Source organism: Malassezia sympodialis, genomic scaffold, assembly GCF_000349305.1.
Source record: "Malassezia sympodialis ATCC 42132 genomic scaffold, msy_sf_4, whole genome shotgun sequence".
NCBI lineage: Eukaryota > Fungi > Basidiomycota > Malasseziomycetes > Malasseziales > Malasseziaceae > Malassezia > Malassezia sympodialis.
Window position 1 is genome coordinate 141,890 of NW_017387802.1, and position 21,983 is coordinate 163,872.

The 21,983-nt window shown below is 63.2% G+C and overlaps 13 protein-coding genes across 13 annotated transcripts; 5 read left to right on the plus strand and 8 right to left on the minus strand.

Moving 5' to 3' along the window:
* Positions 1 to 14: 14 nt before the first annotated feature.
* MSY001_0893 (uncharacterized protein) lies at positions 15 to 2,387 on the minus strand (the record flags this gene model as incomplete). Its single annotated transcript, XM_018885988.1, has 1 exon — positions 15 to 2,387. The coding sequence occupies one exon, from the start codon at positions 2,385 to 2,387 to the stop codon at positions 15 to 17; it is 2,373 nt and encodes a 790-aa protein (XP_018739506.1).
* Positions 2,388 to 2,508: 121 nt separating this feature from the next.
* MSY001_0894 (uncharacterized protein) lies at positions 2,509 to 4,157 on the plus strand (the record flags this gene model as incomplete). Its single annotated transcript, XM_018885989.1, has 2 exons — positions 2,509 to 2,983; positions 3,127 to 4,157. 2 exons carry the CDS (start codon positions 2,509 to 2,511, stop codon positions 4,155 to 4,157), a joined length of 1,506 nt encoding a protein of 501 aa, XP_018739507.1.
* Positions 4,158 to 4,849: 692 nt separating this feature from the next.
* MSY001_0895 (uncharacterized protein) lies at positions 4,850 to 6,688 on the minus strand (the record flags this gene model as incomplete). The annotated part of the gene is made up of 2 exons (XM_018885990.1): positions 4,850 to 6,484; positions 6,551 to 6,688. The coding sequence occupies 2 exons, from the start codon at positions 6,686 to 6,688 to the stop codon at positions 4,850 to 4,852; spliced, it is 1,773 nt and encodes a 590-aa protein (XP_018739508.1).
* Positions 6,689 to 7,819: 1,131 nt separating this feature from the next.
* Positions 7,820 to 9,124, minus strand: MSY001_0896 (uncharacterized protein; the record flags this gene model as incomplete). The annotated part of the gene is made up of 1 exon (XM_018885991.1): positions 7,820 to 9,124. One exon carries the CDS (start codon positions 9,122 to 9,124, stop codon positions 7,820 to 7,822), a length of 1,305 nt encoding a protein of 434 aa, XP_018739509.1.
* Positions 9,125 to 9,154: 30 nt separating this feature from the next.
* MSY001_0897 (uncharacterized protein) lies at positions 9,155 to 10,987 on the minus strand (the record flags this gene model as incomplete). Its single annotated transcript, XM_018885992.1, has 1 exon — positions 9,155 to 10,987. One exon carries the CDS (start codon positions 10,985 to 10,987, stop codon positions 9,155 to 9,157), a length of 1,833 nt encoding a protein of 610 aa, XP_018739510.1.
* Positions 10,988 to 11,061: 74 nt separating this feature from the next.
* Positions 11,062 to 12,362, plus strand: MSY001_0898 (uncharacterized protein; the record flags this gene model as incomplete). The annotated part of the gene is made up of 3 exons (XM_018885993.1): positions 11,062 to 11,442; positions 11,567 to 12,287; positions 12,337 to 12,362. 3 exons carry the CDS (start codon positions 11,062 to 11,064, stop codon positions 12,360 to 12,362), a joined length of 1,128 nt encoding a protein of 375 aa, XP_018739511.1.
* A 90-nt stretch (positions 12,363 to 12,452) lies between these two features.
* Positions 12,453 to 13,949, minus strand: MSY001_0899 (uncharacterized protein; the record flags this gene model as incomplete). Its single annotated transcript, XM_018885995.1, has 1 exon — positions 12,453 to 13,949. One exon carries the CDS (start codon positions 13,947 to 13,949, stop codon positions 12,453 to 12,455), a length of 1,497 nt encoding a protein of 498 aa, XP_018739512.1.
* Positions 13,950 to 14,096: 147 nt separating this feature from the next.
* On the minus strand, positions 14,097 to 14,915 carry MSY001_0900 (uncharacterized protein; the record flags this gene model as incomplete). The annotated part of the gene is made up of 1 exon (XM_018885996.1): positions 14,097 to 14,915. One exon carries the CDS (start codon positions 14,913 to 14,915, stop codon positions 14,097 to 14,099), a length of 819 nt encoding a protein of 272 aa, XP_018739513.1.
* An 85-nt stretch (positions 14,916 to 15,000) lies between these two features.
* Positions 15,001 to 16,956, minus strand: MSY001_0901 (uncharacterized protein; the record flags this gene model as incomplete). Its single annotated transcript, XM_018885997.1, has 1 exon — positions 15,001 to 16,956. The coding sequence occupies one exon, from the start codon at positions 16,954 to 16,956 to the stop codon at positions 15,001 to 15,003; it is 1,956 nt and encodes a 651-aa protein (XP_018739514.1).
* Positions 16,957 to 17,054: 98 nt separating this feature from the next.
* On the plus strand, positions 17,055 to 18,319 carry MSY001_0902 (uncharacterized protein; the record flags this gene model as incomplete). The annotated part of the gene is made up of 2 exons (XM_018885998.1): positions 17,055 to 17,105; positions 17,129 to 18,319. 2 exons carry the CDS (start codon positions 17,055 to 17,057, stop codon positions 18,317 to 18,319), a joined length of 1,242 nt encoding a protein of 413 aa, XP_018739515.1.
* A 132-nt stretch (positions 18,320 to 18,451) lies between these two features.
* MSY001_0903 (uncharacterized protein) lies at positions 18,452 to 20,242 on the plus strand (the record flags this gene model as incomplete). Its single annotated transcript, XM_018885999.1, is given in 2 exon segments — positions 18,452 to 18,708; positions 18,721 to 20,242. 2 exon segments carry the CDS (start codon positions 18,452 to 18,454, stop codon positions 20,240 to 20,242), a joined length of 1,779 nt encoding a protein of 592 aa, XP_018739516.1.
* A 109-nt stretch (positions 20,243 to 20,351) lies between these two features.
* Positions 20,352 to 20,675, plus strand: Mala s 13 (allergen; the record flags this gene model as incomplete). Its single annotated transcript, XM_018886000.1, has 1 exon — positions 20,352 to 20,675. The coding sequence occupies one exon, from the start codon at positions 20,352 to 20,354 to the stop codon at positions 20,673 to 20,675; it is 324 nt and encodes a 107-aa protein (XP_018739517.1).
* Positions 20,676 to 20,969: 294 nt separating this feature from the next.
* MSY001_0905 (uncharacterized protein) lies at positions 20,970 to 21,944 on the minus strand (the record flags this gene model as incomplete). Its single annotated transcript, XM_018886001.1, has 1 exon — positions 20,970 to 21,944. The coding sequence occupies one exon, from the start codon at positions 21,942 to 21,944 to the stop codon at positions 20,970 to 20,972; it is 975 nt and encodes a 324-aa protein (XP_018739518.1).
* Between the last annotated feature and the right edge of the window lie 39 nt (positions 21,945 to 21,983).

Genomic DNA, 21,983 nt, shown 5'->3' on the forward strand with positions numbered 1-21,983 from the left:
CATGTACTACAGCGCTACAGCGACCAGGCATCGAGATGCGCGTACGACACGCCAGGCTCCGCGGTCACCTCGCCCATCACTACCGGCGACTCGCCGGCGGCTTTGAGTGCCGCGCACGTCTCGTCGCACGCGCCTGCAGGCACGGCCAGCACCATACCGATACCGTTGTTGAACGTGCGCGCCATTTCGTCGGCGCGAATCTGGCCCTGCTTCTGCAGCCAGTCAAACAGCGGCGGGCGCGTCCAGCGGCCGACATCGATGTGCGCACCTAGGTGCGGCGGAAGCATGCGCGGCACGTTGTCGGTAAAGCCGCCGCCCGTGATATGCGCCATGCCCAACACACGGTGCGGGCCCTGCAGCACATGCGCGAGCGCCTGGACATAGACGCGCGTCGGCGCCAGGAGCGCAGCACCGAGCGTCAGTGAGCTGTCCCACGGGCACGGCGCGTCGAGCGACACGCCTGACTTGGCAACGACCCTGCGCACGAGCGAGAAGCCGTTCGAGTGCACGCCGCTGCTCGCCAGGCCGATCAGCTGATCGCCCGCCTGCATCTGGTCCATGCGCGGCAGCATCGCGTCACGCTCCACGGCGCCCACCGCAAAGCCTGCGACGTCGTACTCCTCGCCCGCGTACATGCCAGGCATCTCGGCGGTCTCGCCGCCGAGCAGCGCACACGACGCCTGACGACAGCCTTCCGCGACACCGCCGACCACAGCAGCGGCCGTATCGACGTCCAGCTTGCCACACGCATAGTAGTCGAGGAAAAAGAGCGGCTGCGCACCCTGCACGATCAAGTCGTTCACAGACATGGCCACGAGGTCGATGCCGACCGTGTCGTGCTTCTGGCAGTCGAACGCAAGGCGCAGCTTCGTGCCGACACCGTCCGTGCCACTCACTAGCACTGGGTCGCGCATGTTGAGCGCGCGCAGGTCAAACACACCGCCAAAGCCGCCCAGGCTACCGACCGAGCCGGCACGCTGTGTGCTCTTCGCCAGCGGCTTGATCCGCTCTACGAGCGCATTGCCCGCGTCAATGTCGACGCCCGCGTCCGCGTACGTCAGACCCGCCTGCTGCGAGCGCGCGGCCGACAGTGCACGGTGCGCAATGTCGCGGCGGAACACCTGGCCCTCGAACTGCACACACTGGACACCCGCGTATGCCCTCTCGAGCGCCGCGTCGAGCGTCGGGCCCGTGGCCGACACCACAATCACACGTCCGCCGGCCGTCAGCAGCGTGCCGTCGTCTGCGCGCTTCGTACCGGCGTGGTACACCGACACATCGCTCGGCAGTGTCTCGATGCGGATCGGGACGCCCGTCTTGTACGAGCCAGGGTAGCCGCCACTCGCCATCACAACGCTGACTGCGTAGCCGTTGCGGATCGCCAGGTCCACACAGTCCAGACGCCGCTCCACGCACGCCATCATCACGTCGGCAAGCGTCGAAGGGTGCGCAAGCAGCTCGAGCACGGCCTCCGTCTCGGGATCACCAAAGCGCACATTGAACTCCAGCACCTTGGGGCCCTTAGATGTGAGCATGAGACCCACAAATAGCATACCGACGAACGGCGTGCCGTCCTTGCGCAGGCCCGCGATAGTCGGCAGCAGCACCTCTTGGCGGATGCGCGCTTCCATGCCCGGCGCCGTGCCGTCGGGCGTCGGGCAGTAGGCGCCCATGCCACCCGTATTCAGGCCCGTATCGCCCTCGCCAATCCGCTTGTGGTCCTGGCAGCCCGGCAGGGCACGCACCGTGTACCCGTCCGAGAAGGCCAGCACCGAGAGCTCGTTGCCATCGAGGCGCTCCTCGACGACGAGCGCGTCGCCCGCACTGCCGAACACCCTGCGCACGAGCAGATCCTCAACGCCCTCACGCGCCTCCTCGTCCGACTCGGGCAAAAGCACGCCCTTGCCGCCCGCGAGACCGTCCGCCTTCAGCACGACGGCGCGGGCGCCGCCAAGCGTCTCGATGTACGCAAAGCACTCATTGACCTCGTTCGCGTGGAATGTGCGGTAGGCGGCGGTGGGGATGTGGTGACGCGCCATAAAGTCCTTAGCATACGCCTTGGAGCCCTCGAGCTGGGCTGCCGCCTGGCTCGGGCCGAACACGGGGATGCCGACCTGGCGGAAGGCCGTCTCGACACCCGCCACGAGCGGGGCCTCCGGTCCGGGCACGACAAGGTTGATCTTGTGCTCTGTGGCCCATTGGGCCATCTCGCTAAAGCCGTTGGCCTGCGACAGCGTCACATTGGTGCAGCGCTGGCCGAGCGTCGATGTTCCGCCATTGCCTGGCGCCACATACACATGCTCCACACGCTCCGAGCGGAGAAGGTGCAGCGCAAGTGCATGCTCACGGCCACCTGAACCGAGAACCAGGGCGCGAATCGCAGACATGAAGGAAATCCACGAGGGTCGTGCGCGGCGACGCTGGCGGAGCGGCCCTGGCAGGAAAAAAGCTGACTAAGCTTACCGAGAAAAAAAAAAGCGGTGCCCGCTAGCAGGTTGGCTAGCGACTATGTCGAAGCGCGAGCTGGCGGACGGTGTGCCTGCGCCGGAGGCGGAGCGCCCTCGCGTAGACGGCCAAGCTGTGCCTGCCGACCAAGAGGAGGGCATGGGAGAGTTTGAGGATCCGTTTGAGGACGAGATCGAGAGCGATGGCGAGATTGTCGAGAGGGGCGACGACGACGAGGGCATGGACGTGGAAGACGACGAGGCGGCCCCGCCTACGGAGGCGTACATGCCGGGCACGGCGCCGCTAGAGGAGGGCCAGACGCTGGTCCCTGACCAGTCGGCGTACGATATGCTGCACCGCATGAATGTGACGTGGCCATGCCTGTCGTTTGATTTCCTGCGCGACCACCTGGGCTCGCAGCGCCAGACGCTGCCGCACACGGCCTTCTTCGTCGCAGGCACACAGGCCGACACGGCGAAGAACAACGAGATTCTCGTTATGAAGGCGAGTTCGATGCACCGGACGTCGCGTGATGACGGTACGTACCCTCGCAGCGGGGCGATGATGCCTTGAGGCATTTGGCTGTATGAGCGGTGTCCGCTCGATGCCGAAAACAAACTCGCTACCTATCTTATCTGTCTGAGCCCAGCTGCTGCGCGTTGTGGACAGACTAACATGCAGCGCTTTCGGACGACGACGAGGACGAGGACGACGATGTCGATGAGGATGCGGTGCTGGAGTACAAGACGATCCCGCACCTGGGCGGCGTGAACCGTATCCGTGCGGCACCCACGACGACGCCCACGAGCGACCTGGAGCCGTGCCTCGATCCCTATCCCGTGGCGACGTGGGCTGAGACGGGCCAGGTGCACATATGGGATGTGCGTCCCCTCTACAATGCGCTCGTGCAGCCCGGCACGGCGATCGATAAGAAGAAGGTGAATACACCGCTGTACACGGTCCGCGCGCACCACACGGAGGGCTTTGCCATGGACTGGGGCGGTGTGCTAGGCGGTGGCGCGTCGGGCCAGGGCGGGCACCTGCGCCTCGTTACGGGTGACATGCACAGCAAGATCTTCCTTACTACGAGCAACAACACGGGCTTTACGACGCATGCGACGCCGTTTGAGAGCCACACGTCGTCGGTGGAGGACTTGCAGTGGAGTCCGACGGAGCCCACCGTGTTTGCATCGTGCTCCGCCGACTGCAGCGTGCGTCTGTGGGACGTGCGGATGAAGAGCCACCGCTCGGCACTCGCGGTGGACAGTGCGCACACGCAGGACGTGAATGTGATCAGCTGGAACCGCGGCACATCGTACCTGCTGCTCTCGGGCGGCGACGACGGCGCGCTGAAGGTGTGGGACATGCGCTCGTTCAAGAGCGGCCCGCGACCGAGCCCCGTCGCGCACTTTGCATGGCACCGCGCGCCCATCAGCAGCGTCGAGTGGCACCCCGACGAGGACAGTATCTTCGCGGCGTCCGGCCGCGACGACCAAGTGACGCTGTGGGACCTGGGCGTGGAGCACGACGAGGACGAAGCGGCGGGCGAGCAGCCCAAGGGCCCGAACGGTGAGCCGGTGCCGAGCCAGCTGCTGTTCTGCCACCACGGCGCATCGGACATCAAGGAGGTGCACTGGCACCCCCAGGTGCCTGGCATGCTCGGCACCACATCCTCGGACGGCTTCCACTTTTTCAAGACCATATCTGTGTAGTATGTACGATAGTCCCCTACAAGCGACTCTGGTGTGCGTCTGGGCCGCGGTACATCCATGCTTCCAGGGCCGCATACATCTCGGGCGGGAACTCGGCCTTGCGCAGGTTCTCGTAGTCGTAGCCGACGACGTCAAAGTCGGCCTCTGCGACCACGGTCTGCTGCGCCACCGAGTACGCCCTTTGCCGCACAATGCACCGGTCGCGGCGCTGCATCGGGAGCGTGCCGACCGAGATCAGCACCGTGTCGGGGAACGTCACCGGCCGGCGGTAGCGGCACATGGTGGCGGCCACAATCACGCCAATCCCCTGGCCCAGTACGAGGTTATCGCGCTGCACGGGGTCGAGCGTGCTGGCCATGCGCACCATCCAGCGCACACGCGCTGACTCGAACCAGCGCAGGTAATGCACGTTGTTCACTGCGTTAGCGTCTCCGACGTACCGTGGCGGTACTGGTCGTGCTCGCCCCACACCACCTCCTGACGCATGATGCTAAGGGGGTTGAAGCCCATGCGCTCGAGCGCGGTCTCCGCCTGCTTTACACGCGCTTCGTGGGCCTCCGTCTCTTTCTGGACTTCGTTTTTCGATACGATGCGGTACCCTGTGTGCACTGTTCGCATCGCTTGCGTCACGGGCGTCGCCGCACGAGCCGGAGAGCGGATCGACATGGTGGGAATGAAACCTTCGGCTATGATTACAAATCTGGCGAGTACATCCGCGGACGCCGGCGCTCTTGGGCCGTGCGCAGACGCATCCGCCGCGGCGGGGACGGCGATTGGCGCGCACGCTTGGGTAGTCGGTGCGCCTCAGGCCGTTCTGTCGACTCTTGACGGCTGTCTTGCTCCATCCAATGATCGCCCAGACTACCCGGCAACACATACACATCGCTTAGCAAACTCGTGCCCACAATACGGCACAGCGAGTGGTACACATCTTCAGGGAGCGCGTCAGCATCAAGTCGCCGCATCTCGAGACTGTCAAATAACACTTCTTCACTCTCTGCGGCCTCCTCGTCGAGAACTGAGGGATTCAGCGTGCACGAGCGCACCAGGAAGGTCGGCGCACCGACCGCGCGTGTCAGTGTGACGCGCTGCAGAGGGCAGTGCGACCGCGTCGTATGCGGACTGTCCAACAGCGATGTAGGCAGCGACAAGTCACTGTCTAACGTCGACAATGACGAGTCGTTCATGTCCTCGTACAGCGGTGGACGCAGCTTCTCCATGTGATCCGCGACTTGCTCCCGCGCAGGAGCACCGATATGGGACTTAGTGGGCGTAGGAGACACAGAGGTATTGCGGGGGGGATGAGGGGCTGGCTGAGCATCGGTCTGACGTGTCGTCTCGCTAGGGCCAGGCTCGCCCGGTGAAGGTTCCCGCTCGGACATCATATCTGGTGGCTCGAAACGAGGGACCGGCGCATCGGGGCTGTCTGTCGCGCCACGAGGGGGATGCGAGGCAGGCTCCGAGGTACAGTCGTCCATCGCATTCGCTGGCTCTGGTCGGGAAGGAAGTGCTTTGTCGGAGCGTTCGCCCGCGCTGCGGACAGGATCATAGCGCTCGTATACCTCGTCCATGGATGTCTCTAAATCTTTGGGCTCCGGGTCGAAGAGTTTCACGTCTCCACTGTTGTGAGCCTCATTCTCCAGGATGTCCTCTTTCTCTTTGAATGGGTCCTCTTTTTTCGCCAAAGTCTCTTCCCCGGGTTTTTCGACAGGTACCTCGGGTTCCTCACCAAGTTTCTGAGATGCATTTTCAGACCCCTTTTCCGCAACTTGCTTGAACTCCTCGGCAGGCTTTGTGGCAGAATTCTCGAGTTCTTCAGACACCTCGTCAGGCTCCTCGAGTTCCTCGGACTCTTTGGCAGCGACGCCTGGCTCCTCTTCAGGCACATCGCTAGACTCTTTGGCAGGCTCCTCGAGCTCCTCAGACTCTTTGGCAGCGACGCCTGGCTCCTCTTCAGGCACATCGCTAGACACTTTTTTCTCGAGCTCGGACTCTTCGGCAGACTCCTCAGACGCCTTGTCAGAATCTTCGAGTTCGTCAGGCTCCTTGGCAGACTCTTCGAGCTCCTTAGACTCTTTGGCAGCGACGCCAAGCTCCTCTTCAGATTCATCGCTAGACTCTTTGGCAGGATCCTCGAGCTTCTCACACTCTTCAACAGTCTCTTTATGGTCCTCTTCAGGCCCGCTGCCAGACACTTTGGTAGGGACCTCGACGAGATCCCCGGATTTCTGGACAAGTTCGTTTTTAGGGTCCTCGGGACATTCAACAGGCTCCAAGACAACAGGCTCCTCAACATTCTCAATATGCTCATTCTTATCGTTGTGGATCTGACTATTATTGTCGTTTTGCTCAGCCTCATCGGCATGACCGTCATCTCCCCTTTGGTCAAATACATCGAATTGACCTTCGTCCTCGACTTGCTCCTGCCACTCTTCGTCGCTTTCCTCCTCCTCATCTTCTTGGTTCTCTGCCTCCTCTCCTTCTTGATCTTCCTCTTGGTCATCGCCGCGTCGGTCCCAGTCTTCCTCCATAGCCTCGTAGCTAGACTCTGGGTACCGTGTGGCCATAGCCAACACTGCGCCAAGTTCCCGCGCATAGGCGTTGTCCATATCGACCGTTCGAGAGACCTCGTCCGTGGGCTCACTGTCACTGTCTGATAGTACGACGATGGGCGCATCCTGTCGGCTACCCGCCTGACCAGAAAAGTGCGACTCATGGGCATGAGCTTGCAGTGCAGTGGGTTCCATCAAGGGCTCCTCTTGTACATGGCTCGGAGCCCAAAAGCTCGACGCGCCTTCTTGACAAATCGATCCTTGCTTGACAGGAGCTGTGGTAAACTTGGCACTTGCACATGGAGCACTGCGCTCTCTGTCCTGTTCTGCTTCATCTGTGCTCCCGTCCTCCTCGCTGTCCTCTTCACTCTCGTCCATCTCTTCCCTTTCACTCTCTTCGCTCGCTCCTTCACTTTCATCGCTTTCATCACTTTCCTCTTCACTTTCATCACTTTCCTCTTCACTTTCATCACTCTCCTCTTCGCTCTCATCTTCCATTTCCTCCCCGATTTGTCCATCGACAGGTCGAGGCGATCGAGCGTCAGGCATAACCTCAATCAGTGGACGCGTGCGTCCAGTCTCTGCGCGATCCGCACGGAATCGCAACAGGGCTTCAAAATCAACAGGCCCATCTGTGCCGACCTGAAACGCAGAAAGCAGGGACGATGATGTCTGTGGCTCGCTGTGCTCTTCCATGCGCCATACCCGCTCGGCAAAACCATCCACCGACACGGGCGCGTGGGTATCGGCGTCCTCAATACCACCAAGTTCCATAAGCTCGCGCATTGCAGCGGCCGTCATCTTCATTCGCGCCTTGGCCGTGGGATCTTCTGGCGGCAGCTCTGCATCGCTGCCGTCCGATTCCAATCGCAGCGGCGTGTGGGGTGAGTGCGCGGTCAACACCTCCTGAGGCGCCTGCGCACGGCCCAAAGCGCGCGATAAGACCCCACGCACTCCAGACAACCATGTCATCTCATCAAACGTGTCAAAGGCAGAGCGCCGGACGCCCTGCGAGCGCGTCTCTGCCGACGCCCGCACCTGCGACATGGCGGTCGGCGATGTGGAGTCCTGGCTCGGGTCACGAGGCCTATGGCGATGGGTATAGGAGCACTAGCGGCGCGCCGTGGGACTCGGCGTCGGTGTCCAGCGCGCGGATCGAGGCGTTGATGTGCCAGCTGGTTTGTAGAGTTGAGAGCCTGTGCGAGTCGTGCGCTGCAGCAGATGCCGCGCAGCAGGGCTCAGATCCTCGATCCGCCGCGCCGTGCGACCGCTCTGCGCTGCGCGAGGCGCTGGCGCAGGCGCCGACGGCGTACGCGGCTCATCACTGCGATCGGTGTGCTCGGAGCGCGGCGTCGCATCGAGGCGGCGAGGCGTCGCAGCAAGCTGACCCCACGTCATGAGCTGCTCCAGGCGCTGCTCACTCAGATCGACGTGACGGGGCGTCGATGCCGCACTTACAAAGCCATAGCCCTGGATACGTGGCGACCCAGCGACGGCAGCATCAATAAGGCTACTGCTCGGCGTCGAGGGGGCCGACTCGCCGCTCTCGGTCGCCCACGTCATGCGTGTGTGCCCAGGGAACACGCGCGGCTTCTCAGATGGCGCCGGCGCGGCACTTGGGCGCGCCGGCCCGACTGTATTCGCGTCCGGCGCATACATAAGTGCACTGCGTGCCGAAAACGGCAGCGCCTTGGGCGGCTCGCGCGGCGGATCACTCTCGCTCTCCGTCGTCCGGCCTTCGATGGCCAGGCGCGCAGGCAGCGCGAGACGCCGGCCTTGCTCGGCCTGTTCGTGAGCGTGAGCAAGGCGCGCCTGGCGCTTGTCCGACTCGGATTGCGCGGCGTCGTATGCCCATTGGTACTGGTGCCGTCGGCGCTTGCGCGCGACGTCCATGAGCTGCGCAAACGAGGCATTGTCCTCGGTCGTGTACGCGGCCTGGTACTGCCCAATTGTCATGCTTGTCCGCACATCGTCCGGCGTGCGTGGCACCCCGGGTGTGTCTCCCACGTCGGTGCGGGGCGTCGACGCGACCGAGGGGCGTGGTGTCTCCAGCACCCGGGGCGTCGAAGGCGGCATGCTGAGCGGCGTCGCCGGCTCGCCCGCCTCGGAGCGGCGCACCATCTCTTCGAGGACGCCGCAGCGTGCCTCCTCCTGCACGAGCCTGCGTGCGGTCTCTTCAATATCGTCCATCGTGCCCTCGTCGAGGGCGCTGAGGTACGCATTCTGCGCACGCAGCCTCGCGAGGTCCGGGAAGTAGTCGCGCTGGATAATGCGCGAGAGGCCACTAGCATACGTCTCTTCATCCAGCACCGTCTGCTGCCGCAGCGATCGCTCGCCCACCTGGGGCGGCACAATGACAGCGCCACGCGTAGCGCTCGCCGGCCACGCGGGCGGCGGCATCGATCGCCCGGTCATGGCGGAGGAAAATGTGGAGCTACGCACTATTTACCAGCCATGCTCCTGGAGCGCCTGGTCCAGCGCGCTGCGGCTTGGCTTGCGCGAGCTGCGCACATCCGTGCGCGCGGCATCGAGGACGGTGGCTGATTTTGGCTTGGGTGCGCGGGTCGATCGGTGCTTCGGCAGCCGACCATGCTGCTGCGTGTAGCTCTGCGCGTCGGGGCCCAGCTGTTTGTGCTCCGACGCAGCAGGCGCGAGGGTATCAAGCGCAGGGCTTTCTGTCAGCGCGACAGAGCGACCAGTCTTATCCGTATGCGCGTACAGCTCGCCATGCCGCACCTTGCGTGCATCTTGGTAGGCCTGCCGTCCGGCCGACTTGGCCACCGTGAAGCGACGTACGTCATGGCTCGCACAGCACGCGTCCATGGTAACATGCCCGCCTTTCTTCAGCGGTGGGCGCACGAGACGTGGCCATGCATACGCGTCGACCTGCATGACATGATGCTCATCGATGCCAGCCGCCGCGAGTGCCGCGGCGCATCGCTCCAACTCCACGGGCACGGGTACAGGCGGATCAACAGTGCGTGTCGCACGCAGCGTATCGAGGTTCCCGCGGCGAGCGTTTTCTGTGAGGTGCCGCACGGTCGCTGGTACATGCGCCTGCAGCTCAGCCGGGACGCGCGCCGCCCATGAACCCTGTGTGTCCGGCAGCGACGGCCGGGCGGCACGGTGGATAACGACGTAACAGAACTCTGTCGTGGCATCGCCACGCAGGAGCCGCGTCGTCATGCGCATGAATGGCGGCACGCGGTACATTTGTGAATGTGAGCATACCTCAATGGGCCGCCGCACCGTCGGGCTGAGCAGTGCATCGAGGCGCCACACGGGGCACGCCCCGTCGTGCGGACAGGGCGCGACCACATGGCAGGAGGGGCCATTTTGTCCGAGCGCTAGCAGCTGCGCACGCGCTGCTGCAATACACGCAAAGCCGCGAGGCGTCGCCTCCTCAACGAGCACCAGCACATCCGCGCCGCTCTTCCACAGACGGAGCACCTCTTTCTCTCGTGCGAGATCGCTGCTGAGCGCGCCGAGGCCAAAGGCGTGCACGCCGAGGGACGGCGCGTCATCCTCGCATCCAGGGCGGTCACGCACGATATGCGCCTCGTCGCCACGCACACGCAGCGAGGTGCGTGTATGCTGCCAGCATGCATCGCTTTGCAAAGCTGCGCCCGTTTTGATCAGAGCGCCCGTCGGCGCCTCAGCCACATACTCGCGGAGTGCAGGCGCGCCAAATACGTGGTCGTACGCCCAGAGCGCCTCGCCAGCGTGCATGCAGAAGTCGTATAGCTTGGCCGGGACCCATGCGGCCGAGGCGCTGGGGATGCGCCGCTGCACTTCGTCGAGCACACGCACGAGGACCGCGTAGCGCGCAGCAAACTGCGTTGACATGTACAGAGGACCCGCACGCGCACTTGCGAGCGACTGGACAAACTGCTGAGCGCGGCCCGGCTCGAGGCCGGACGCGTCGCTTGTGCGGGGCAGCGTCGCGAGATGACTCGCGTCGCGGCGCAGCTGCCCCTTGTTACTCGCGCCCAGGAGCGTTTCAATGCGCAGCAGCAAGTGGGACGGCATAGCAACGATCGCATCGCCTTGGACCTTGCTGCTGCCGAGGCGGGCCGCGGGCGAAAGGCGCTGCGCCACCGCCGACTCGTCGGGCTCGGTATGCCGCAGAAATGTAGCGCGGAGGGCAGGATCCGCCGAATCGCGTGCTCCAAGCGCCTCGCTCATGCTCACAGCAGCCTCCATGCTGGGGCTCTGCCCCCCGCGCCGCACAGCAGCGCGCACGGCGCCGGTGCATGCGACCAACGAGCGCAGCGGCATGAGGGAAAAAGCAGATCGGGCCCGATCCATCACCCCCCGGCGCGGCTCCCCACTCCACGAGCAGCGCACGGCGCATGTGGCGGCTCGGCAGGCGGCGGCCGCAGCATGTGGCGGCATGCCACTTTTGCGGCACAGAGTCGGTCATTGTGCCGCCGTACGGGGAAGAGAGTGCGCTCAGGAAAGCGGCGCAAGGCAAGGATGCTCGCTCGCATCCGCTGTCGTCCGGCACAAACACGCGCTGGTTCTGCGCTGTGTGTCACATGTGGAATCACCGGGATGAGCACGGGCACGTACTGGACCTGTATGAGCGTCCAATGTGGGACGCCGACGCGAATCACGACTCGTTTGCGACGCGGCAGGCTCCGCAAGCTGCGCCGAGCGTCTTTTGCCGCTCATGCCTTGCGAACCAGACGATTGTGGCCAACCTGCTGGCCAACTACCTTTCTGATGACGATGTACGTGGGTATTCTTACGCAGGAATCGACCGATGCCGAGCGTATGGCGGCCTATCCCGCGTACCGCCAGTCTCTCGAGGCGCGGTATCCCCTCGTGTGCGATGTGTGTGCCCCGCGCGTCCAGGCGCATCTCGAGAAGAATCACCAGCGCGTGCGCAGCGAGGCTCTCAGCCACTGGATTGCGCGGCATGCGGCTGCCGCGTCGGCGCCGGCAGAAACGGAGGAGGTGCCGGCTCGGCGATACAGTGCGTGGCACACGACGTACGCTGCGCTCGTGTTGATCGCCGGGACATTGAGCCCTCTGTGCGTCGCTCTGGCCCTGCCGACGTCGCTCTATACGGGCAGCTGTGCAGTAGCATGCCTGCCGACTTGGTGGGACAGCTGTGCGGCGCACAAGGACCGCCTCGACGCCCGGGCTATTCGGTACAGCACGCGGGGTGAGCGGGCCTGGCAGGTGGTGCAGCTCGTTCTTTGGCTGATGCGACTGGGGGTCGTCTATATGTGGCGTGTCGGAGCGGATCCGCGTATGATAGGCGCGCTGGGCGTGCTGCATGCCGTGCTCTGCCTCTCTGCGCTCAGGGCGTACGGCCTTGTACCCCAGGCGCCGCTGCATTTGGCGCCACGGCCGGTCGAGCTCAAGGCACCGGCCCCTGCCGACCCTGTGGCTGCGCCTCATCCACTTGCGGCCCTGTCCCTGGCGGACGAACCGCGGATGGGAGCGCCCCTCGATACCCTGTGGCAGGCGTCGTCGGGCCCCGAGGCGATGGATGTGGACCCTGAACCGGAGCCGCCTGCGCCGCGCCCCTTTCCCCTAGCGCCGCCGCAGTTTGGCGGGCGCATGAGCAGTGGTCTCGAGGATTTGTTTGGGCAGGCGCTGCGACTTGATGCCCCAAGTGCGGCGCCGAGCGCCGCGTGGCTGACGCCGTCGTGGCGCATGTTGGGGTGGCTGTGGCTGGCCCTCTGCCTGAGTGGTATGCTCTATGTGGCATGGCGTACGCGGTACGACATATCTACTTGGGCGGGTCGTTGGGGCCGATCATGAGCTCGGGACGGACCTGCTCGTCAAACTCCTCGGGGGTAAGGAGACCCAGACTGACGGTGGACTCCTTGAGTGTAAGACCCTCGTGGTGCGCCTTCTTGGCAGCCTTGGCGACATTGTCGTAGCCGAGGCGGGCGTTGAGCGCGGTCGCAAGCATCAGCGACTCGTTGAGCAGCTGGTGGATGCGCTTTTTGTTCGCCTGGATGCCCACGACACAGTGCTCGGTGAACGAGTTGGCGCCGTCGGCGAGGAGGCGGATGCTCGAGAGCACGTTCTTGGCAATCACCGGCTTGAACACGTTCAGCTCAAACTGACCGTACGAGCCACCGACGGTCACGGCGACGTGGTTGCCCATGACCTGCGCAGCGACCATGGTCAGAGCCTCACACTGCGTGGGGTTGACCTTGCCAGGCATGATCGACGAGCCGGGCTCGTTCTCAGGGAGCGCCAGCTCGCCCAGACCGCAGCGGGGGCCCGAGCCGAGGTAGCGGATGTCGTTCGCAATCTTCATCAGCGAGACGGCGACCGTGTTCATAGCACCCGATGCCTCGACCATCGCGTCGTGCGTCGCGAGCGCCTCGAACTTGTTCGGCGCAGTCACAAACTCCTCACCGGTGATGTTCGAGATCTCAGCGGCCACCCTCACGTCAAAGCCCTTGAAGGTGTTAAGGCCCGTGCCGACAGCGGTGCCGCCCTGCGCGAGCATACGCAGGCGGGGCAGAACGTCTTGCACGCGAGCAATCGAGTTCTTCAGCTGCTGCACGTAGCCGCTGAACTCCTGGCCGAGGGTCAGCGGCGTCGCGTCCTGGAGGTGCGTGCGGCCAATCTTGATAATGTCCTCAAACTCGGCCTGCTTGGCGGCAAGTGCGTCGTGCAGGTTCTGCAGCGCAGGAATCAGCTCGTGGGTGATCTCGAGCACCGTCGCAATGTGCATCGCCGTCGGGAAGGTGTCATTGCTGCTCTGGCTGCGGTTCACATGGTCGTTAGGGTGCACGGGCTTCTTCGAGCCGAGCTCGCCGCCGAGCATCTCAATGGCGCGGTTCGAGATGACCTCGTTGACGTTCATGTTCGACTGCGTGCCCGAGCCCGTCTGGAACACAACGAGAGGGAAGTGGTCATGCAGCTTGCCGGCAATGACCTCGTCGGCGGCCGCGCAGATCGCGTCAGCGATCTTCGGGTCGAGACCAAACTCGCGGTTCACCGTCGCAGCGGCCTTCTTCAGCACACCGAACGCCGCAATGATCTGGGGCGGCATGCGCTCAGCGGCACCGCCGATCTTGAAGTTAATCGACGAGCGCTGCGTCTGGGCGCCCCAGTACCGGTCCGCGGGCACCTGCAGGTCACCGAACGTGTCGCGCTCAACACGGTACGGGCTGTCAGCGACGCGGGGCGTGATCGAGATCGAACGCGACGGCAGGTGAGTTGACTGCACGATTAGCGAGGGTACGCTCGTAGGTTTGCGGGTCATTCTAGCGGCAAGAGAACGGGCGGCCAACATCGCAGTCAAGTACGAAGAGACCCAGGTCGGCTTCCCCGCCTCGACAACCCCGGGTGGGGCCGGGGTCTGTGCCCGTGGCCCTGGTAGGTCCGAGTTTCTCTATGGGCCACGTGGCATCTACGCACGCGCAAACGAGACCTTGAGGTGCTCGCCGGTGGGAAAGGTATAGCCGTTTGTCGCCTCGCGCGCTGCGACGCTCGATGGAATGTCGTGGAACTCGACAAAGGCAATGTCTGTACGTCCAGGAATAGTGCGTACTTCGTAGAGATTCGGCATCGAACCAAAGATGCCCAGCAGCTGGTCGCGCGTCACCGTAGACGGCATCTGTTGCAGGAACAAGATCCGGTTCGGCGGCACATACTCGTCGGGAAGCTGGTTTGCCTGTGCGCGTGCCGGCGCGGTGCGGCGCGGCGCCGGTGCCGGTACGTCGCCACGGGCTATGGCCTGCTCCTGCTCCTTCTTGCGCTGCAGGGCCCGCTGCCGGTGGATATTTCGCCGCCGCGTAAGCGGCTTTTGCGCAAGCCGTGCCGCTTTGTGTGCTTCAAGCGCCTGCTCAGCCTCGGAAGTCCCCGGCGCGCCGCCATGGTGCGCCACGACACTATCAGAGGGCGTCCGCGCATACGATACGCGCTGGGTAAGTCGTGCTGCACACACCATGCTTTTACCGTACAGAGGGAATCCGCTTACCTCCTTCATTGCCCGTGTTGCGGTGTCCTTGTCCTGGAAGCTCACAAACGCCTGGCCGCGCATGCGCAAGTTCTTGTGTGCCACGATCGACAGTACCGGGCCGAAAGTGCTGAAGAGCGCCTCGAGCGACTGCTTCATAACTGGGGTCAGCAGGGTGTACGCACTAGGAAGCTTCACACGTTCATTGAGGTTCTGGATATACAGCGTCTCATTCGGCGCGGCCGCCAAAGCACTCGCCCCGTCTGCCATGGCGCAGAACAAAGGCGGCCCCTGATGTCGACGAACGACTCCACCCCGATCAGAGCCCGATCGATTAGGCACCGCACTACGACGTCTATGGAGCTGCCTTCGTCTTCTTCTTCGACAGCATGCGCTTCTTGGCTTCCAGGCGCATCTTGTCTTCCTTCTTCTTTCCAGAGGCTCGGTTCAGGCTGTTATAGAGCTTGCGCTGCTTGTTCGAAAGGAGCATCTTGGCCATATCCTGCGCCTCGGCCTCTTCGGACAGCGCAGGGGGCACGGCCGCCTTCTTGCTCTTCTTCTTGGCCGCCTTGACCGCAGCTGCATGCGCCTCACGCAGGGCTAGCAGCGCATCCTCGCCACCAGCAGCCTCGGCTTCCAGCTCGGCCGCCTCGAGCAGGCCAGCACCGTGGGGGTCGGCCAAGAGCGCTTCGAGCGCCGGTCGCGACGGCGTAGCAGCCGTGTCCGCCTCGCGCGTCTCTTCCTCCTCCTCGTCTTCATCGTCCTCTTCGTACGCGGCCTCTTCCTCCAATCCAAGGGCCGCGCGCGCCTCGGCCGGCACATAGCCGCCCTGCCGAGCCACCTCCCGGTCGTCCACAAACGGACTTAGGTGGGGCGGCAGTGTCTGACCCGGTCGGTATGGGTCCGTCGGCAGGAGCTTGCGCGCATTGACACAGTCGACCACCCACTGCGGCTGCACATACACACGGTGGCCAGCGTGCTCGAGTGGCTGGCCGTCCGTCACGGGCCGGTCGAGGATGTGGTGCGTGATACGTGCGTCGTCTTCGCGGATGTGACTTCCTGCTCCAGCCACGGGGTCCCACCCGATATGATCTGGGAGTGCGCCAAACGAGCGCAGAATAAATTCAAACACGGCGCGCGGGACCTCGCGCGAGATATAGAAGACGTAGCGAGTGAATAGCGTCGGCACCGGGTTCTCCGACGCTTGCTGTTGCAGATCGCCCAGCGTCGTCAGCACGTCCGCGCTCGCGTTTTCTTGGGCCGCGTGCTTCGAGGTCTGCGCCACAAAGGTATCGTTGTCGTCTTCGGCCGGCTCGCCGTCCTCGGCCGTGTCGAGCGGGGGCAGCTCGTCGTCGTCGGCGCCGGTCTCGGCCAGACGCGCAATTTGCCGCTTGACATCGCGCGCCGACAGTTTCTTTCCATCCTTGCGCACAATAGCATTCTTCGAGGCCGCCTCGGCCACCTGAGGCGCGTTCTCGTTGTTCTTGCCAGAGAGCACATCAGCATCGGCGGCCTTGAGGACAAGCGAGCCAAAACCTGCCCCCTGATTGTCCATATCCTCGTCGAGCTTAGGGGGGTACACGAGGTTTTCGTCAGTATACAGTTTGAACAGTACGAAGCCCATGAGCGTCTGGTACAGCTCGAGGAACGTCATCATCACGCGAAAGTCGACGTCGCTGGGGATGGTCTGCGTGAACATGTACGGCACGAGCCAGGTGATCTCCTGGCCGTGCACGACAGCTTGGAAATATATGCCCTTGATGCTAAGGAACACCTTGCTGAGGCAGCGCGTGCGCATCACGTACAGCTGCCACTCAGTGCACAGACGCGCACAGTGTGTGGTGATCTCCGGCGCAATGCTCTTCTGCGACGGAATATTGGCAAACAGGAAGAGCATGGAGATCGCATCATCCAAATCGCGCAGCGAGTCGACAAATGTCGGGTACCGCTCCTTGATAATATGGTCCAGGCGATACTGCGGGCGGTGGTCGTCGAGGTTCTTCGCAGCGAACCACTCGCGACGCGCAATCGCACGGTTCATCTTCTTAGCAAACGCCTTGTGCTCACGGAAGGCTTGCAGCACCGGCTCATGCTGCAGATAGGCGATGTCCTTGGCATAGTAAAAGGTGGTCGGGGCCGTCGACCCCTTGTTCGCACGCTTGATGTGCCGCGGCTGACGGGGAAAGATACCCTTCAGAATACACAGCCGACGAAACTCGGCCAGGGTAATCTGGAGCTTCTTCAGCGCCTGGTTGCGGGTGATGTAGTTCTTCGCCGCACCGGACTCGCCCCTCTTCTTGATCTTGGCCATGGTGTCGCTGGGCTCCGCTGGGGCTGCAGGCCGCCACAAATTTTCGCTCGTCACGTGGACGAAACGCTTCCCTCGCAGGCCCACCGTGCACGTCCGGCATGAGCGAGGAGGCGCCGGCGCTGGATCTGGCGAAGATCCGCGCCAAGTTGGTACGTGCATGTATCTTACGCAGCATCATTCTATCCGTGTGGCTAGGAATGCTGCCAAGCGTGCCACGCAGTTCCAGCTCCAAAAACATGTGCGCCGCCTCAAGGAGGCCGATTCACACGACGTCCACGCGCTTAAGCAAGAGCTCGCCTATCTCAAGCAAATACAGCCGCAGGTGCTGGGTATGCGTGCGCTGTCGACGAAGCTAATTAAGTGCAAGCTTCTGCCAAAGCCAGCAGCGCAGGCTCAGCATGCCGATGAGTTCCCGCTCCTCGCCCTCGCGCAGGAGCACGGCCTAGATCCCGCGTCGGTAGACGCGCTGCCCAAGCCCCAGACAGGCTTGGAAGAGCGTGTATTCCACCAAGTGCTCAGCTCCAAAGTGCTCGCTGAAGAGATTCAGACCTGCATGCAGGCGCTCATGGCCCTCGTGCACCCGGCGCCCGCGCCAGATACCAAGAGCTCAGCGGCCGAGGCGCCTGTGCAAGTGAAAGATACCAAGCCGAAAAAGAAGGCGCGCGAGCAGCCTCCTGAGCCTGAAGGTGAGTATGAGAGCGATGATGGTATGGGCAATGAGGGCGTGCGGGCCTACGACGCAGACGACCTGGACGCCATGGTAGCGTCCGCGAGTGAGTCGGAAATGGATAACAGCGACGACGAAGCACTCAGCGATTCGGAGGACATGCCAGCGCGCAAGCGGAGCCGCACGTCGCCAGGCACATCGACGTTTCTGCCAAGCCTAAATTCGGGCTTTATCCCCGCTACAGAAGGCGACGACTGGAGCGACGCCGAGGCTGACTACGCGGATACGGGCACCGTCAAAGGCCCGGCCAAGTCGACCCGGAAGAATCGCCGTGGCCAGCGCGAGCGACGAGCGTACGTGTTTCCTACTGACGACAGGATCTGGGAAAAGAAGTACGGACGGCATGCGAACCACCTCAAGCTACGTGAGAAGGAGCCGCGCGCGCCCAAGGCGCGCCAGAGCAAGGAGGCGGCACCTCGTGCACCAGCCGGACGCCCTGCGCCAACACCCCGCGCACCAGCCGAACGCCCCGCGCCAACACCTCGTGCACCAGCCGAACGTCCTGCGCCTACACCTCGCGCACCAGCTCAACACGCGGCCCCGGCACCCGTGCACCCGAGCTGGGCCGCCAAGCAGAAAGCCAAGGAAGCTTTGACACAAGCCAAGCCCCAGGGCACGAAAATTGTATTTGACTAGGCCGCCCCACACGTACGTAGCCAATCACAGATATGTTGGGTACCCAGGCCCGCGGAGGCGGTATTCCACGTGATAATGATCCAGCGCGAGGGCTTATTAGGGCCGGAAGTGCTGCCGTCTGCCTCCGTAGAGATGGACGCCTATCCGACTGAGCTGCCCAGCGGAATGCAACTGGTCCATGACCCTGTGAACCTGCAGGGCCTGGAGCCAGAGTATCATGATATTGTATGCATTGGCGGTGGTATGAGTGGCGTGAGCATTGCATGCAAGTTGAAGATGAAGTATGGCAAGGTGCCCGACATGGCGATACTTGAGCGCTGGGGGGGGCCTGCAGGAACGTGGGAGGCCAATACATACCCGGGATGTGCATGCGATATTCCAGCGCTAGTGTACAGCTTCAGTTTCCGCCAGAAGTCCGACTGGAGCAGCTTCTTCCCCGGACAGCCGGAGATTCGCGAGTATGTTCGGACGGTTGTGGCCGAGTATGGGATCGGCGACTTGTTCCGCTACCACACGGTCGCCATCGAGTCGCGCTACGACAAGGCGACGGGCTTGTGGCACGTCATCTCGGCGACGTATGACCCCAAGAACCCCACCGCTGCGCCCAAGTACACATACTATGTGTGCAAGATGCTGGTGACCGCCGTCGGTGGTCTGTCAGAGCCGAACAAGTGTGACATCCCCGGCCATGAGACATTCCGCGGTCCCCTCTTCCACTCGGCGTGCTGGGACCACTCGGTGGACCTGAAGAACAAGAACGTGATTGTCGTGGGCAATGGGTGCTCTGCGACACAGATTGTGCCGGAAATTATCAAGGAGGCCAAGCATGTCACACAGTTTGTGCGGTCTAAGCACTGGTATGCGCCGCAGCCCCAGATTGATCTCCCGACCAAGCCGTGGTTCCGCTGGATGCTGCGCAACGTGCCATTCTTCATGACCCTGCTGCGCACGATTGCGTGGCTCACGCTGGAGTCGCACTTTGCTATGGCCCTCAGGACACGCAGGGGCGAGTCACTCCGCGCCAACTGGGAAAAATTGTGCCGTGCGTACGTGACAGAGAAGGCGCCGGCCAAGTACCATGAGCAGCTCATACCGAAGAAGAACGAGCTCATGGTCGCCTGTCGTCGCCGTGTGCTGGATAACGCGTACCTACCTGCGCTAAATGCACCGAACCTGGACCTCGTCACGACCAAGCTCGTGCGCATCGAAGAGGATGCCGTGTGGACAGCCGATGGCCGCCGCATTGCTGCGGACGTGATTGTCATGGCCAACGGCTTTAGCCCCAAGGCGGCTGGCTCGCCACTGACGCTGCGCGGTGCTGACATGACGATCCAGGAGCACTATGAAAAGTACGGCGAGGGTAGCCAGCTCGCCTACCGCAGCATCTTCCTCTCAGGCTTCCCGAACATGGGCATGCTCGTCGGCCCGAACTCTGGCACCGGGCACATGTCCGTGGTCTACACGTCGGAGCGTCAGCAGGAGCTGCTGTTGATCATTGCTGACCCGGTGCTGACGTCGGCGAGACCCACCGAGGCGGCCATCCGGCACCTGCCTGGCGCGCCCGCGTCGCCTGACCTTGGCCGGGTCCCGACGTACGATGTGAAGATCGAGGCCGAGCTCGCAGAGCAGCACTGGATCGTGAAGCGCATGAAGGAGCTCGTCTTCAGCACGTGCGACTCATGGTACCGCGACGCGAAGTCGGGCCGTGTTACGGCCGTGTACCCCGACTGGCAGTGGAAGCTGGCACTGCGCTGCTGGTTCCCGGTGTGGAAGGACTACGTATACACCAACCTGCCACGAGGCCAAAAGCATGCGCGCTCGACGTTGTGGCAGAAGATCGGCTGTGCGCTGAATCTGGGCGGTGTACCCCACGTGGACCCGTCCGAGACGCCCGAGATCCACCGCGAGGCCATGGGAGTGTAGGTAGGCACTGAGCACGTGGGGAAGCACCCCGGATGTATTACGTCATGGTCGATTCGCTGGCGCACAAGCCCGAGAGTGTGGGTGGCGTCGTTTCCTTACCAACTTCATTATGGGTGTGCAAGTGATTTCTTCGTACGATCAATTCAAGCAGGTCACCGGCGGTGACAAGGTCGTTGTGATCGACTTCTGGGCGACTTGGTGCGGCCCTTGCAAGATGATTGGTCCCGTCTTTGAGAAGATCTCGGACACTCCTGCGGGCGACAAGGTCGGCTTCTACAAGGTCGACGTGGACGAGCAGAGCCAGATTGCGCAGGAGGTCGGTATCCGCGCGATGCCCACGTTTGTGTTCTTCAAGAACGGCCAGAAGATCGACACCGTTGTCGGCGCTGACCCGTCGAAGCTGCAGGCCGCCATCACCCAGCACTCGGCGTAAGCCAGGGGGCGGTATCAACTACGGCTGTTCCGCTAGTACGGAAGCTACTACATAGTCTCCATCGTGTGAAATGCTTAAGTGAAAGCGAATGGATTCGGCGAGCGCGTCTGCGGGCATCCCGTCGGCGCCACGCCACACTGTGTGGGGCGTACGCTCCAGGCAAAGGGATGGCTTCGGCATGTCGTCGCGCCGCAACACGGCGATTTGCGTCGCCAGGGGACAAAGATGTGGGTATACAGCCTTGTACGCAGCCTCCTTGCAGGCCCACCTTTGGCGCGTCAGGGCATGCTCCCGTCAGCCGAGGTGAACGTACCTGGTCGCAAGGTAGCGCATGCAGGCGTCGTGCGAGAGGCCCGGCGCGACACGCTGATATACAAGCTCTTCCGATGGCGTCAGCACGCGGCGTGCAAAGTGGCGCGCGGCCATGGCCAGGACCGGCGAGGAGGCAGGCGCGTCGTCCGCAGGCGCGGCAGGCGCGCACCGCGGCGCCGCGACAGCCGCCGGACGCACCAGGGGCGTGAGGCGCGAGGCATGGCGCGCAATGAGGCGATGCATGCGCGGCAGGCACACCATATCCACACCAAGGCCCAGCACCGCGAGCTGCCCGGCCAGGTGCGTCGACACACCATTCTCGCTCTCGTCCTGGGGCGTCGTGAGGTAGTAGCCACGCAGAAGACTGCCCTCGTCCAACGACTTTTGTGCCATCTTGTCGCCCTTCCACGCGGCAATGTGAAACTCGATCGAGTCGAACACGTTCTCCACGGCCGTTTCGACAGGGTGGTCGAACAGGAGCGGCAAGAGCGGAATCGTGAACAGACCAAGAACCGAGGGACCCAGCGCGCGCACACGCACGGACCGGAACTTGGCAAAGACCGGGCCCGAGAAGCGCACGATGCTGTGGATGGTCAGGGCCGGAAGGTACAGCGACGCGAGCGTTTGGAACGTGCCACGCCGCGCAGCGATCCACGCCAGGTCCGTCGTCCTGGTCGGCGAGTCCTTGTCCATGCCCTTGGAGGCCTGCCAGCACGTGTAGCCTACATCACCAAAGATGTACGCCCAGCTGATAGCGTACGCGGCAGTAACGACTATAGGGCGTGCCAGAGGACGGATCGCCTCGCCTACTTCGGACGAGTACGCGATGTAGCGCGAGCCCGTGGTGATGAGCGTCTTGAGCCGCATGGTGTATGCAGTATAGCGCCCAATGCCCTCGTCAATGTGCGCACTCTGCTCATGGTGCTCGCGCACGACATCTAGTACTTCGTCCGACATGGCGGTCCACACGCAGCCACGGCAGGCCGGACAGGCGCG